The following is a 17935-nucleotide window of genomic DNA, read 5'->3' on the forward strand; positions in this document are numbered from 1 at the left end:
GAGAGCTTCACCATCGGACGTGGGTGAACTCCACCTTTAGCACTGAGACTGACCAAAATCGAGCCTAGGTTCTAGGTCGGCCTGTTCCAACCCTGATGGTTCGAGAGTTGTATTTTAACAATCTAGTTTTTATTTTCCATTTTTCTAATTTTGCTTAAATTAATATTAAGCTTAAACATATGTAATAGTTTAAGTTAATTCTTTTAATTTTAATTTATAATATATCTAGTTTAATTTCAACTTTTAATTTGTAATTATATTTTTTTCCATTCGAGATACACGAAATGTTTCAAACTAATTGATTGTAATATTAGAAATAGAATATCATACGTTCTCGGACAACATCAATAACCATTACAATAATTGTGCCATTTCAGACAACTTCAATGTGACATTTATCACATTACATATTGAAATTTGCAAACACGCAGCACTGACGTTGTAACACAAACGATTTGTAACGCAGTTCGGGCAAACAACACTAATCTGCGAGGCACTTCTCAATTTGAGAACTTGCCTAAATCCACTAAAAGTTCAATATTTAAAGTACACTGTTTGGAACCAGAGATTACACAATAGAATGATCTTTCCTACCAAACTATTGAAACCTAAACACATGTACTACTTTCTAGGGGAATTTAGTATCCTATTCTCAAAGACTCTCGTACCTCACAAGATTAATGTTGAATGCTTGAAATCTACAATAAAGGACAACCCCTATTTATAATAGCTACTCCTAACAGATTCGTGAATAACAAACTATCCTTAATCAAAATAGAACTAGAAAATGTTCAACAACAAATCCCCTTAGAACTAGTATTCTTCAATAACTATTCCTCTTAGGACTGGTATTCCTTTATAGAACTGGAATTCTTTTTGCACATAACTTTGACAAAATACTTTGAGTCAACATTCTGCCCCTTTGTCAAATTTTTGGCAAAAACCTTGGTCTCTGTCTTTCTCCCCCTTAGTTGATGCCACAGTGGTGTTTGATTGATGATAGATTAATGACAGGTTAGATCACCATCCCATGTGTAGCTTTTATCAGATGATCTTTTCCCCACCATAACACATTCATGTTTTTGGTTGTAGACTTTACAATTCTCTTTGGAAAATTCTACTTTGAGTTCATCATCACACAGTTGACTTATACTGATAAGGTTTGCTTTGAGTCCTTGTACCAAAAAGACTCTTGGTAATCTGGCAATCCATGGACATTCAAGGTACCACTTGCGATAATCTGTCCTTTTCCTCCATCTCCAAAAGTGACATGCCCTTCATTTTTGTACTGGATATTCTCAAGATAATGTGGATTTCCTGTCATATGTCTTGAACATCCGCTGTCAAAATACCAAACACTTTGTTCTTGGCTTGTTTCTGAGGTATACGCAACAGCTTGTGTTTATTCCTTTCTTACCCATACTTTCTTGCTGTTATTTTTGCTTTGTATTGCCCAATCTCTGTTGTTTTGTCTGTAATAGAGATCATTTTGTCTTTTGAAGCAGTACGCCTTTATGTGTCCCAATCTGTGGCAGTAATAGCATCTCATTCTCCTTCGGTGTTGAAAGTGATGTTGTGACACCTCAGGATTTTCAGAAGAGTGGCTTTCACTGGACGCTGGATTTGGAGATCTAGGTCTTCCATCTAGTGCCTTAATTTCTTGTAACAGTTTGGCCTCTCTGTTTTTAGATTCAAATAATTCATTTTGAGTTTCTTTGAGGCGTTTTTCTTCTCTCTCTTTTTCACCTTATAGAAACTGATTTTCTTGCATAAGCTCTAGATTCACTTTGATGATTTGTTCCCATTTAGCATGCATTTGGGTATATGACTCTAGCAGTTCTTGCATATCATTTTCGTTTCCGTTGTCATTCTCATGATTTGCGGTGAATGCTACGAAATTAGTGTTGGTGTCTTCTTCACTATCTGAGTCATCGCTTAGTGTTGTCACATATGTTTTGTTCTTCCTTTTAAAGTATGTTGGACATTCTGACTAGATGTGTCCAAACCCTTTGCACTCGTAGCACTGAATTCCTTCAGGTTTTGGACTTTCCCTTCCTTTTGAAATAGATTGATTTTGTCTAGTTGGGAAGTTCCCTTGATTGATTGAAGCACTTTTGCTTCTAAATTTGTTGAATTTTTTGAGAACTCTGTTGAAATTCTTTGTTAGGAGAGAAATTGATTATTCCATGGTCTCAATTTATGGACTCTCTTTCTGCTTTGATTTGAGCGCAATTCCTTTGTCATTATTTTTCCCATTTTGCAGTATCTCAAGCTCATATGTTTGAAGATTTCCCATTAGATCACTGAGTTTGTAGGTGTTTAGATCTTTGTTTTCTTGGATGGCGGTAACCTTTATCATAAATCTCTCAGGTAGGGAACGTAGGACCTTTTCGACGAGCCTAGGTTCAGGAATAGGTTCGCCTAGGTTAAACGCATCTCCAGCAATCCCTAAAACTCTTGCACTAAACTGTGAGATATCCTCATCTTCTTCCATTTTTAAATTCTCAAACTGTGTTTGTATCATTTGCAGCTTGGATTGCTTAACAGAAGTATTTCCTTCATGATGATCACATAGTATATCCCATGCAATTTTAGCTATGCCAGTGGTAGCGATTAGTTTGAAAGTATCTTCACTTACCGCTCCATAGATGCCATTCATTGCTTTTGAATTGTAATTATATTCCCTTCGCTCTTCTTCATTCCATTCTGTTTTAGGTTTTTGATTACCTTTATCATCAACTGGATTCTTCCATTCTTTCTCAACGGTTTCCCAAACTCCTTCTCCTTGTGCCAAAATATAGATTTTCATTCTAGCTTTCCAGTAGGAGAAATTTGTACCAAAGAGAGCAGGGGGTCTGGTGATTGACAATCCTTCTCTGGGAAACTCCATTAGGATCCTGCTAATAACTTAAGCAGTTTGGCTCTGATACCAATTGAAATTTGTAGAGCACAGCACACACTGATGTTGAAACGCAAACGATTTGTAACGCTGTTCGGGCAAACAACCCTAATCTGCGAGGCACTTCTCAATTTGAGAACATGCCTAAATCCACTAAAAGTTCAATATTTAAAGTACATTGTTTGGAACCAGAGATTACACAATAGAATGATCTTTCCTACCAAACTATTGAAACCTAAACACATGTACTACTATCCTATTCTCAACGACTCTCGTACCTCACAAGATTAATGTTGAATGCTTGAAATCTAAAATAAAGGACAACCCCTATTTATAGTAGCTACTCTTAACAGATTCGTGAATAACAAACTATCCTTAATCAAAATAGAACTAGAAAATCTTCAACAACAAATCCCCTTAGAACTTGTATTCTTCAATAACTATTCCTCTTAGGACTGGTATTCCTTTATAGAACTGAAATTCTATTTGCACATAACTTTGACAAAATACTTTGAGTCAACACATATATATAGTAAAGTTAAAAAGAAAAAAAGTTACATAGTCAATTATATATAGTGATTGTAGATCTAAGTCATCATCTCATATTCTCGCTATTTGTGGAAGCATTAAATTTATTTGTAACGTACATAACGTTTTACCTTACATTTGAAATTTGTATATAGCTAGTGTGCATTTATGATATTCATTTATGCACTCTGTCATTGATTTTATTTTAAACGTTGGTATGCTTTTTAAATGGAATAAATACACGGTTAAGGTGATAACAACGCTATATTTCTTTGAGAATATTTAATAAAAATAAAAATTGTATGCATTATATTAAATTATAACGTAAAACGTTATATTTCAAATTTGTATATCTTGTGCATTAATGATATTCGTAACGTAAAACGTTACATTTCAACGATGGAGCGTTTTGACCACCGGAGATGTATATCGGAGAGGACGCGGTTCCGTTTCTTGCTGAAGGGAGTAGCATGCAGAGAGATTCGCCATCGGACGTGGGTGAACTTCAAGCTTTAGCATTGAAAACGACCAAAACCGAGCCTAAGTTCTAGGACGACATGTTCAAACCCTATGGTTCGAGGGTTGTATTTTAATAATCTAGTTTTTATTTTCCCTTTTTTGTACTTAAACTATTACTTAAGCTACGTAATAGTTTAAGTTAATCCTATTAATGTTTAACAATCTAATTTAATTTCAACATTGCTTTTTTTTTTTAAATTTATAATTATATTTTTTTCCATTCCAAATACACAAAATATTATTTCAAACTTTTTAATTGTAATATTAGAAAGCGGTTAACACTTAACATCAATAACCATTACAATAATTGTGTCTTTTCAGACAAATAATAAAACACATAATTTATGAAAGATTTCAATTTTATGTAATAAAGCATCACTTTCTTTAACTAGCTAGGAATGGCCTAAATAAATTAATGGACAAATTTTACAATTGAAAAAAATTTCAAATATGCGTGGTCGTTGCTCGAATATTGCACGATAATTGCCCACTAGTAACTTGGGACCGAATCAACCTTGTCACTTATAATATCGGATGTAATCTCCTTTAAAAGTGGTTCTAAAACCATTGCACCTTCTCGAAATTTATCATTTCAACGATGGAGGTTTTGGTCACCCAAAACGTATACCGGAGAGGAAGCATTCCCATTTCCGGCTGAAGAGAGTAGCATGAAGAGAGCTTCACCATCGGACGTGGGTGAACTTCAACCTTTAGCACTAAGACTGGCCAAAATCGAGCCTAGGTTCTAGGCCGCCATGTTCCTACCCTGATGGTTCGAGAGTTGTATTTTAACAATCAAGTTTTTATTTTCCATTTTTGCAAAATTAAATTTATTTGTAACGTACGTAACGTTTTACGTTACATTTGAGATTTGTATATAGCTAGTGTGCATTTATGATATTCATTTATGCATTCTGCCATCGGTTCTATTTTAAAGGTTGGTATGCTTTTTAAATGGAATAAATATATGGTTAACGTGATGTGAACGCTATATTTCTTTGAGAAAATTTAATAAAAATAAAAATTGTATGCATTATATTAAATTGTTCTAATCGTAACGTAAAAAGTTACATTTCAAATTTGTATATATTGTGCATTTATGATATTCGTAACGTAAAATGTTACATTTCAACGATGGAGGGTTTTGGCCACCGGAGATGTATACCGGAGAGGAAGCGGTTCCGTTTCCGGCTTAAAGGTGTAGTGCAGAGAGATTCGCCATCGGACGTGGGTGAACTCCAAGCTTTTGCACTGAAAATTACCAAAACTGAGCCTAGGTTATAGGCCTGCCCGTTCTGAATTATTATTTCAAACTAATAAATTGTAATATTAGAAAGTGGGTAACACTTAACATCAATAACGATTACAATAATTGTGTCGTTTCAGACAAATAATAAAACACATAATTTATGAAAGATTTCAATTTTATGTAATAAAGCATCACTTTCTTTAGCTAGCTAGAAATTGCCTAAATGAATTAATGGACAAATTTTACAAATTGAAAAAAAAAATCAAAAATGCACGGAAGTTGCTCGAATATTGCTCGATAATTGCCCCCTAGTAACTTGTGACCAAATCAACCTTGTCACTTATAATATCGGATGTAATCTCCTTTAAAAGTGGTTCTAAAATCACTGCACCTGCTCAAAACTTATCATTTCAACGATGGAGGGTTTTGGTCACCGGAGACGTATACCAGAGAGGAAGCATTCCCATATCCGGCTGAAGAGAGTAGCATGAAGAGAGCTTCACCATCGGACGTGGGTGAACTCCAACCTTTTAGCACTAAGACTGACCAAAATCGAGCCTAGGTTCTAGGCCTCCATGTTCCTACCGTTATTGTTCGAGAGTTGTATTTTAACAATCCAGTTTTTATTTTCAATTTTGCAACATTAAATTTATTTGTAAAGTACGTAACGTTTTACGTTACATTTGAAATTTGTATATAGCTAGTGTGCATTTATGATATTCATTTACGCATTCTGCCATAGATTCTATTATAACGGTTGGTTTCCTTTTTAAATGGAATAAATACATGGTTAAGTTGATGTCAACGCTATATTTCTTTGCGAAAATTTATTAAAAATAAAAATTGTATGCATTATATTAAATTGTTTTAATTGTAACGTAAAAAGTTACATTTCAAATTTGTATATATTGTGCATTTGTGATATTCGTAACGTAAAATGTTACATTTCAATGATGGAAGGTTTTGGCCACCGGAGATATATACCGGAGTGGAAGCGGTTCCGTTTCCGGCTGAAGGGAGTAGCATGCAAAGAGATTCGCCATCGGACGTGGGTGAACTCCAAGCTTTAGCATTGAAAATGACCAAAATCGAGCCTAGGTTCTAGGACGGCCTGTTCCAACCCTGATGGTTCGAGGGTTGTATTTTAATAATCTAGTTTTTATTTTTGCTTTTTTGTACTTAAACTATTACTTAAGCTACGTAATAGTTTAAGTTAATCCCCTTAATTTTAACAATCTAATTTTATTTCAACATTGCATCTTTTTTTTTAAATTTATAACTACATTTTTTTCCATTCCAAATACACAAAATATTATTTCAAACTTATTAATTGTAATATTAAACTGCGGTTAACACTTAACATCAATAACGATTACAATAATTGTGTCATTTCAGACAAATAATAAAACACATAATTTATGAAAGATTTCAATTTTATGTAATAAAGCATCACATTCTTTAACTAGCTAGGAATTGCCTAAATGATTAATGGACAAATTTTACAATTGTAAAAAATTTCAAATATGCACGAAAGTTGCTCGAATATTGCTCGATAATTGCCTGCTAGTAACTTGGGACCAAATCAACCTTGTCACTTATAATATCGGATGTAATCTCCTTTAAAAATGGTTCTAAAACCAATGCACCTGCTCGAAATTGATCATTTCAACAATGGAGGGTTTTGGTCACCGGAGACGTATACCAGAGAGGAAGCATTCCCATTTCCGGCTGAAGAGTGTAGCATGAAGAGAGCTTCACCACCGGACGTGGGTGAACTCCAAGCTTTAGCACTAAGACTGATAAAAATCGAGCCTAGGTTCTAGGCCGCCTTGATCCTACCCTAATTGTTCAAGAGTTGTATTTTAACAATCTATAGTTTTTATTTTCCATTTTTGCAGCATTAAATTTATTTGTAACGTACGTAACGTTTTACGTTACATTTGAAATTTGTATTTAGCTAGTGTGCATTTATGATATTCATTTATGCAGTCTGCCATCGATTCTATTTTAAAGGTTGGTATGCTTTTTAAATGGAATAAATACATGGTTAAGTTTATGTCAATGCTATATTTCTTTGAGAAAATTTATTAAAAATAAAAAATTTTATGTATTATATTAAATTGTTTTAATCGTAACGTAAAAAGTTACATTTCAAGTTTGTATATATTGTGCATTATGATATTCGTAACTTAGACGTTACATTTCAACGATGGAGGGTTTTGGCCACCGGAGATGTATACCGGAGTGGAAGCGGATCCATTTTTGACTGAAGGGAGTAGCATGCAGAGAGATTCGCCATCGGACGTGGGTGAACTCCAAGCTTTTGCACTGAAAATGACCAAAATCGAGCCTAGCTTCTAAGCCGGCTTGTTTGGACCCTGATGGTTCGATGGTTGTATTTCTATAATCTAGTTTTTATTTTTCCTTTTTTGTACTTAAACTATTACTTAACCTAGGTAATAGTTTAAGTTAATCATCGTAATTTTATCAATCTAATTTAATTTCAACATTGCATCCATTTTTTTTTAATTTATAATCAATGTTGCAAAATATGTTAGGCGCCCCCTAGGCGTCGATTTTTTATTTTTTATTTTATTGTTTATTTTATTTTTTATTTTTAAAAAAATAATTAAAAATTGTAAAATTCACTAATGAAACATAAGCTTCCTCTAGTTTTTTCATACAAATTATTTACGTAAGTGGTTGTAAAATCGTTCAAAATATTGTTGAAACTATCTAAATACATAAAAAATTAAATGTTCTTTTAGTCTAGTTTTTATAAATCATTTAATTAATGTAGTATACAAGTTTATAATATACTTTATTGTATTCGAATTAATTTAGAAAAATCGATCTAACTAAAAGAAATTAAAATTTAAAAGTATTTATGAATATATTGTTATTCACCAAGACTATGTGGTCTAATGGTACCCGGGTTGGACTTCCATCTGGAAGGTTGAGAAAGTATTTGAACAGATACTACAATGTAATAAAGCCAGTAGCATTCAAAAAATGAATATATTGTTATTCAAATTATTTTAACTAATTGATTATGTTTCATATTTTCTCATAAATATATTGTAATTTATAATGTATTTTGTATTTTAACCTTATTATGGTTGTTTGATATTTTGTCATTGACATTTCTAACGTCATTTAATATTCGCCCCCACTCATATGATTTTCTGGATCCGCCACCAGTTGCATGCATTGATGGTCCAGACCATTACAACTCCAAACTTTATATTATGTGTCTGCAGTGAATGCATTATATGCATGTAATTAATAAATTGTGTTTATAAGTAAATTGAAAGTACATAATATGTCAATTACAAACACATAATACGTTAACTAGATAATATGAATATGTAGTTAACATATTATGTGTATGTAGTAATGATATGATGTGTCTTCAATTTATTTTCAAACACATAATCAGTTAACTAAATGCACATAATATGTTAAATGTAGACACATAATTTTTGGACTGAGGTCTATAGTGTATGATGGACCCTGGTCCATGGTATAACAAGTGGCGCCTAGGGATGGCAATTTCAATCCACCCCGTGGATATTTGCCCTACGTGGATCGAGTTTTTTTGGGTGATAGTGGGTGGTGGGTCGGGTTGGATCTTGAAAAAGTAAACCCCCGATGGATCGGGTTAGATTTGAGTTTTATGTACAAAACCCGCCTAGAACCCCTCCTGACCCACCATGTAGTTATTTATAAGAATTTATATAACTTTATGTAAATTTTCATTATTTTTATATTTAAACTACTAAGTTTATTTTTTAAAATTAACAATTTAGTTATTATATTTAAATATTTTTATTATTTTATATTTTAGTATAACTAATAAATTTTATTATTTTATTATTTCATTATGTGTAAGTAATTTAAATATTATTATTTAAATAATAATAATAATAAGATTATAAGTGGTGGATACCTGTAGTGGGCACCCGCACTCGATGGGGTGGGGGTGGGTTTTGAAAAAGTCCACTCAATGCGGGTTGGAGGAGGGGGTAGGTGGAGAAAATATAAGGTGGGTCGGGTGATGGATGTAGCCCTCCCCGACTCATTGTCATCGCTAAGTGGCGGTGGACATGACCTTGCTCGAGTTTAAGGGAAAGTTATATTGTGAATTGTGAATAATTAAATGTTCATTTTTAATACACTAAAGGTACATTATTTGTGTTCTGAAGGTTCATTATTTGGTAGTATACCAAATAATGAACATTCAATACTCAAATGATGTACTTTGATCAATAAATAAATCTTTAATGTATTAAAATTGTATATTAAAATTATATTGTAATTTATGTTAGTGATCCATGGTATAATGCTTGGCGTTTAAGTTATCCCATTTTCATCCTATCAATTTTCTCCTTTTATCTTATTGTATTATCAAAATTTTCCGAGGGTTTATGTTAGAAGTGGATAGAAATTAAAATACTAAAATAGAATATGGTTGGCATGTTGTAAATTAAAACTTTGATATCATTTCAAGTCAAGTCAAGCTCTCAATAAGAACCCATAAATTCAAAATAAATGCCCCGGTTTCTGTTGATGACCACAAGACTGGCGATGGGGTCCATGACCAATTGACCATCACTCTCCGATCCGCCGGCAGCTGCCGCGACCCCATCGCCGCCCTGCACAGAAGGGGCGGCCGAAGCTGCAGTAATACGTTCAACTCAGCACGATATGTATGTAATTTTTGTAAGTATTTTCCCTAAATACAATATATTATAATATATTGTATTATTGGGTGGCTGTGGTGCAAGTAGGAGATTGAGCAACTCAGGATATTCAGTTAAGCTTTAACTGAATATCTGCCTATGTTAATGGCATGTAGGCTTCTAAGCAAAATAGTCCTCCCACAGCTCCCGAGTTAGTGCCAAATATATATTTTGAAAAATATATTTGTTCTTTTGTTTCCTGGAAAACAATTTTAGGAAATTCAATGTTTGTCTAGCATATGACAGTGTATGTTTTTTGGGCTGTTGAAACAAAAGAAAAATTATTAATTTTGGCATTCAGAATAATTTTTTTTTTTCTTCTTGGCCTGGATATCGAAAATTTTTTTCTTTGGAAACTAACCATTGCGAATCGCTCTTATTCCGTTTTTGGTCTCTGTTTCCCACAATTACGGCCCCAAATGATCGGCGGTGTTTCGGATTTTCCGGCGATCTCCATTGACGGCGTAGCATGAAGCAGCGCCATAGGGTGCTGTTGGTGGGAGACCGATCATCAATCATCCAGAATGGTTGGCGGCGACAGTTTTGTGAAAAGAGGGAGGCATTGGTTGCCATGGAGAACATTGGCAGCGGCTACGCAGCATACGTGGACGGCGGCGGAGGATGGTGTTCTGTGCTGCAGGCTGTCGCCGGTTGTCTTCCTCCTCCCCGTAAGGCCGTCGGCGTGGCATGGGTTTTGGCATCGCAAGAGATGGAGGCGTCGGCGAACCACGGCATCGGCGGACCGGCGTTGCATTGAGGAGAGCCGGCAGAGGCGAGTTGGACTCTCCGGCGACGTCACTGCCTCTCCCCTGCTTCAGGCGATGCTGGCTGCAGTCTGCCGCTGCCTCATCTGCGCGCTGCTATTAAGGTCGGCGACGGGTGTTGGGCGATGAGATGGGACGCCGAAAGTTCAGCAATTGTCGCGGCTTCTTCCCTGGTTTCCCGGCAGTTCTTTGGAAGCAGATGGAACTGGTACGCTACTTTTAAAAGTGCAGCAATTATCTTTTATTTGCCATATATTCTTTTTGCCTTATATTTAATATTTATATATATATTAGTTTTGGTAAATGGTGATTATTTGGTTCATTATTGCCATATTTATATTACCTTAATTAATACTATATATTATTTATTATTTGTGACAAATGGCAAATTAGTTAGTAATTGCTTAATTTTGAAATAATAATGGCCTTTAGTTATTCTTTAATTTTGGCATTAAAATTTTCAAATTTTTGTTCAGATTAATTGTGACATTATTTGTGATTGAATTATTGCCGCTATTAGTTCAATTACCGTAATTTATGTCACAATTTAATTATTATTCAATTTTGAGCAAATATTAAGTATTAAATTTGCTACTTGAATTTTAATTTAATATTGATGTGCATATTAAAATTGCTCGAATTATTGTAATTTATTTAGTATTTATGAGTTAATAATATATTAATTTGCAAAATCCAAACATGCTTTGTATATTTTAAATTATTTTATTATAATTGTACATTTAGAAAAACATTTATTAAAGTTGGATATAGCATATTATTAACTCATAGATTTTATATTAAATATCATTCAATTTTGGATCCTTAGGCTAATTTTGGACATTATAGCCTATTAAGGCGGTTTGTTTGGTTTTTTCATTTAATTTTGAGCATATTTTAGTCCTAATTTTCACTTAGGACTTTAAAACCTATTTTGAACAAGCTATTTAGGACCTATCTTGGTCAGTATGGATCCTACTATTATTTGATTGATATTTTAATAATAATAATTGTAGCACATTCTTTTTTATTTTGATTATAACATGTTTATTAAGCTTCAATTATTACTAACTACCGTATTTTGTTAACGGTATTTATCGTTGGTGATAATATAATGTTTGGATCTATTTCCATATTAGAGCATTTATCATTCATGTTATAATTAACTTGGGACAAAGGTTTATGGGACTGACTTAAGCAATTTTGTGCTATAATTATTATCATTGTCTGATTTTGAGTTCATTAAGTATCTAAGGATTACAATTACCATTTGAAGTCATTAAGACTTATAATTATTGTTTTGGCCATTAAGAATTATAACTATTATTTAAGTTAATTATGTTTTTTAATCTATTAATAGTTTTCGGGGCCTTAACAATAATATTCTGTTTTCTTAATGGTAAGCAATGTACATAGTTATGTTGCCTTTACATTATTGGTAATTTGGTTATAACTTAATTTTAGTCTCCGACTCATTACAGTCTTGATTAATTATTATGTGGTAAATTGAGATTAATATTTAGCATCCCTTAATTACAGTTTTACATTTATTGCAATTATTATTAATTAATGTTATTAAGTTTAGGGGCTAATCTCATTTATTATCTTTCATAATAATTATTAATTCATGGTAATCTACTATATTTGGTACATTGGTAAGATTACCCATGTCACTTCATTTTCTTACCAATAAACTGTTGTGTACCATTGGGCGATTCAATTAAACACTCCGTGAAGATGGGAGATTTTGGAGGTTTTTCTTCGCTATCGCTGTTAGTGCTATTGATAGATGCAGTTTGCATCATTAAGGTACGCAAATCATTAATTACAGTTTATTATTATTGGTAACTACTGTTATAGCTGTTAACCATTTTGAACTAGTCACATTTTATCCTTAAGAATATGGAAACATTAAGATATGTATTACCATGTTTGTCATTATTAAAATGTTCATAGTGATTATAATGCTCCTTATTACTATTAATATTTTAATTAATGATAACATTATTTTTATGGTATTAAGTCATGAATTGTTTCCAAATTGATTTATGTGACATTTATTTTCGGACTTAAGTTTTATTACATTTTAAAGTTATATCCAAAAATATTTTAAAGTTTAACAGTTTTAACTATTGTTTTTTTCATATTTAGTCTCCAAATTAACATAATAATATTATTATGGCTATTTATTGCTTTTTGGTTTATTTGCAATTTTATGCCATTAATAATACTATTAATTGAGTTTTGGAGTGTGCTTTTTAATCAATTCAGAAACATGTTTTCTTGGCAATCTATCACATAATTTATTTAGTATTTGAATTATGATTTTAGATGTCATTGCCCACATTTAGTTAAGTATGAATAATTGAATACACATTTAGTGTTTTTCATACTCTTTAAATTGTTTTATGCTTTTAATCACATTAAGTGTATAATGTTAAGTTTAATTATGCAATTAGAATTTGTGAGATTTTATTTACGAATAAAACATATACTATGGCTTGATATTTATGAATTCAGCCTGTTTCTCACAAATTTAATTTTATGCAATTAAAACTTTTTCACGTGGGCTTATAGTTTTTAACCTTTCAAGTATATATCTATTACATTATTATTCAAATTTTGGATTTCTTTTGGTTAGAAATCATACTAGTTTTGAATATTAATTGTATACTTTGAGGTTATTGCTCATATTTAAAATTGTTTTGGTTTATGCAATTTATTTAGAATATATGAGTTTAATGTTTGATTTTATGCATACTTGTCCACGGCATAATATTCTATTTTTTTTAATTATGCAATTTTATTATGCCTTTAGAAATGCATACTTTAGGATAGAATTATATTAGTTCCTTATTAAGTTGGACCTATGCATAAAACTTTAGCTGCGGTAGTGCCTGAATTTAAGCACGTTTAGTCCGCTAATTTAGTTCATCAATTTAAAGCCTTATCCATAAGTGAATCTACAATTGTATAGATCTCCCAAACGATTTTACTTCAAACATGACAACACATGACTTAGGGAAGTTTCTTGGGGAGGAATACTAGTTCTATGGCCCTGGCTTAAAAGCCTTGTTGCTACTAGTCCCCTTGCGACGCTACTCTGTCTAAGGAGTTGGTATTTAACCGAGCTTCGTCTCGACCAACTTTCCTGGGAGTATACCTAATAATTGTATATCATGTGTTGGTTTAATTTGTTTGTTAGGCTTTAACTTCCCCTTTTGCCAAGTGATTACAATTTTTAGATTAATTAAAGAGTAGCCACAGCATCTTTAATTTACTAAAAATTGTCTAAAGTTCAAATCACATAAAGATGGCAATGATAAATGCCTAGTGGTCCTATAATTTTAATTAGTTGGGGAGTAGCCACAGCATCCATAATCAGTTAAAATTATATATTGAGTTGTTGGGTCACATAAAATTTGATAAATGTCTAGTGATCTTATAATTTTAATTAGTTGGGGAGTAGCCACAGCATCCTTAATCAGTTAAAATTATATATTGAGATGTTAGGGTCATATAAAGTTTTAGACATATCAATTGTGATTAATTGTATGTAATATGATGGAATTTAGCCCACAGGCAATTTCGTTATATTTGTATGATTAATTAGGATGAAATACTGAACTATGATCATAATTTAGCCCACAGGCAATTATGTATCGGAATGTAGTTTAGTAGTTTTATCAGTAATGATAGAAATAAAGAATTTTACTTACTTTATGAATAATTCTCATCTCTATCATGAAGCTTAATTTTATGATGTAAACTTTAGGTCATATATCTTAATTTGCCCACAGGGATTAAGATAAGGAACATGATCTCTTAAGTTTTTTTGTCATAATGGTTGTAATGAATCTAATTGAATTAAAACTTCAGCCCACAGGCAAGTTTTATGTCACTTGATTCTTCAACTCATTTGCTAATTATTTCATCATAAAATTTCAGTTGGGTCTAATTGAGTAGAGCTTTAGCCCACAGGCAAGCTTTATGTCACTAGATTCTTCTAACTATTTAGTAATTGAGATAAAATACTATCATAAGTGTTTAATTGAATTTAATAGAATTAAAACTTTAGCCCACAGGCAAGTTTTATGTCAATAAATTCATCAACCCATTAGATAATAACTTTATCTCAATTTCTTAGAATTTATAAATTTAGTTCAATTATAATTCTAAGTTTCGTGGTTTGCATTGACAAAACATGTATTTAGTCACTTCCCAAAATTTAGATACACCTTTTATTTAATTATTTTTCACGAAGCTTACTTGGTTATTTGGACTAACTATAGTAAGTTGCGTGGTATGATATACCTCTTATGGATTCCAATAATAAAATATATCTTCTTAGCCGAATTCCAACTTCGTTTTGGAAGGCGTATTTTATTATTTTAGTATGTCCAACTATGGTGGAGAATCATGTCCTCATTAATTATTCATTTAGTTGGACTATAATTAGAACCAAATATTGATTATTTAGTATGCCCAACTAATGGTGGAGAATTATATCTTCATTATTTAGTTGGTCAAATCAATTATGAGTGTTATATCATTAATTTGGCTAAAGAATATCTTAATCAGTGGGAGTGATTATTTAGAAAAGATTATTAAGATACTCCACTAAAGCTGATGGATTTAGTTGTTTTCATACATTCCAAATTGGGTTGTGCGTCCAACAATAAGTCCAAAAGTTTCCACAAGTATTAATTAATTTTTGTTCTTATAATTCATAAGTTCATTTCATTGAATGTTTGGTTGTACAACATATTTATGAAAATGTTGTAACAATATTAATGAATTTATTAGAACGAAATCATTTAACTTGTGGTGCACTGCCAATTAATAAATTCTTTAGCAATTAACAGAGTCTTTAGTTTCTTCAAAATTGATCCTGGGCCATTTTTGGTTTGTAAGGCTCAAAACAATTTTGCAAGACCTATAAGTAAGACTCGTAATGTTCAATTAATTTCGAGGGGGACCTTGAGATTATTTGGGAAGTTGGTGTATGTTTAAGATTCCAAATTATTGACTTAGACCTTATGGTTTATGTCATTGGAATGTTTCTGTGACTTGACTATCTTTTGGGCTATCTTAATGAGTGGGAGTGACAGACGTGTCAACTCCAAGCTCTTAGCCGTTAGAGGTAGTGTTTATGTTAACTTATAAACAAGTCATAGAATATAGTTAGCATTATACTAACATTAAGAGATCTCTACTTAAGGCATGCTTCTAAGATTTTGGAGATCATACAGTGAATTTGGATGGTTTCTTCCTTCAGTTGTGCACATAATATACTTTGAGAAACATCCATTAAGGGACTAAGAATAAACGTAGGGTTTGTTCATAAAGAACCTAAGTTAGAGAATTTAAATACATGTGATCATAGTAGATATTACTCACTTGATTAGTAGATGACGTATTACTATGGTTCTTGTATTTTGTTCTTTAATGAAGGTTGTGCCAGTACTTGCACCAAGTGGGAGAATGTAAGTATTTTCCCTAAATACAATATATTATAATATATTGTATTATTGGGTGGCTGTGGTGCAAGTAGGAGATTGAGTCAATTAGTGACTTAATCTGTTATGCAACTCAGGATATTCAGTTAAGTTTTAACTGAATATCTGCCTATGTTGATGACATGTAGGCTTCTAAGCAAAATAGTCCTCCCACAGCTCCCGAGTTCAGGACACGCACCATCACGTATTCGGGAGAGAAGTGGTAGACAAAACACTTTCTACAGGTTTACCATTCCAGAGGCAATTTCCACAACTATGGCTAGGAATGTTCAAAGGTCCTAAAGCTTCCGCTGTAACGAGTCAGGTTACTAGTTTATTTCAGTTTATGTTAGCTTTATTATTATCTAACAATTTTTTGCAATAAAAATATATTATAGATTGCAAAACCAAATTGTAAAATGATTGAATATAATAGTGAAAACTTCATGCATGTATACATGCATGGGTACAGACGTTCTTGTGGGATAATAATGCCATAATACTGAAAGTTTCACATGTATTAATACATGCTTGGAATTTACAACACAATAAGAAGCAAACACATAGACCAAACAAATCAAACAATATAATTCTACTTCAAAACCCACATTCTCTTAGCTAGTTTCAACTTAATAAATAACAAATGTAAATTTATTTGCTACCCTTTTACTAATGAGACTCAATCTGCAATCAATTGAACTGCCCATGCTGACACGAACTAAGCAGACTCAATCAATTGAACTGTCCATGCTGACACGAACTGAGCTAAGCTTCATCGCTTTGATCTTTTGTTGACTTGTGACCCAAGCAGATCCTCAAGCAGATTGTTATCCAAGTACTCAAATTCAATAATCTTATCCTCGGACGTTGAGAATGAAGGCACATAAACTGAAGAAGAAGAAGAAGGCGGCGGGGACGATGGCGGCGGTGGCGTGGAGTAAGACCCAGAGGAGCTTGGTCCCGGAGCCGCCGCCACTACATTACCACCGCTAGCGTAATGGCCATCGTTGGGGAAGTTAAGAATGGCCTGGTGGCCCCTGAACGCATACGCCGCACGATCGTACGCACGCGCCGCGTCCTCCGCCGTGTCGAACGTGCCAAGCCAAAGACGAGCTCCGTTCCGGTTGGGATCGCGTATCTCCGCCGCGTACTTCCCCCACGGCCGTCTTCGAATCCCTCTGTATTTGTTCTCTCTTCTTACCCTCTCCTCGTTCTCCATTTTCACGTTGCCTGATCGCTTTCGCATTCCCGGCCTCGATCTATCTAAGTACGATGATGCTGACTATATATAAATATGAATATTAATATATATAGATATAGATATGATAAAGAGGGTCGCCTTTGGCGGTTAGCATGCCAGGAATGAATTCAATCTGGAAGAAAAGTTCCAGGGCACTTAAGGGATTAATATAAGCGTGCATGCATATATATATATATATATATATATATATATATATATATATATATATATATATATATATATATATATATATATATATATATATATATATATATATATATATATGAAATAATAAAAAGAAAAAGACAAATATGCATGCATTTGGATTGAGTGGATGGACGTGGACATCAAGAACTATACCAGCCACCCACCAGTGTTTCTTTTTTGTAGACATCTTATTTTACCGAACATTCTTGGCCTTGACTTCAACCATCCAACATCAACTTTCACGAGTGTGCTTAATTTGACCGGTCAATTACTTCCACAAATAGTCATAACG

At 32.9% G+C, this 17935-nt stretch overlaps 1 protein-coding gene across 1 annotated transcript; it reads right to left on the bottom strand.

Moving 5' to 3' along the window:
- Window positions 1–16599: 16599 nt before the first annotated feature.
- Window positions 16600–17594, bottom strand: LOC109182669 (ethylene-responsive transcription factor ERF098-like). The gene is made up of 2 exons (XM_019332819.1): window positions 16959–17594; window positions 16600–16749 (listed from the first exon to the last, which is right to left on the bottom strand). Exon 1 carries the CDS (start codon window positions 17440–17442, stop codon window positions 16969–16971), a length of 474 nt encoding a protein of 157 aa, XP_019188364.1. The 5' UTR covers window positions 17443–17594; the 3' UTR covers window positions 16600–16749; window positions 16959–16968.
- Window positions 17595–17935: the final 341 nt, after the last annotated feature.

Source organism: Ipomoea nil, unplaced genomic scaffold (assembly GCF_001879475.1).
Source record: "Ipomoea nil cultivar Tokyo-kokei standard unplaced genomic scaffold, Asagao_1.1 scaffold1074, whole genome shotgun sequence".
NCBI lineage: Eukaryota > Viridiplantae > Streptophyta > Magnoliopsida > Solanales > Convolvulaceae > Ipomoea > Ipomoea nil.

Bases quoted from the DNA above. Each gene is read 5' to 3' on its own strand.
- LOC109182669 (XM_019332819.1), bottom strand. From the start codon at position 17,442: ATGCGAAAGCGATCAGGCAACGTGAAAATGGAGAACGAGGAGAGGGTA.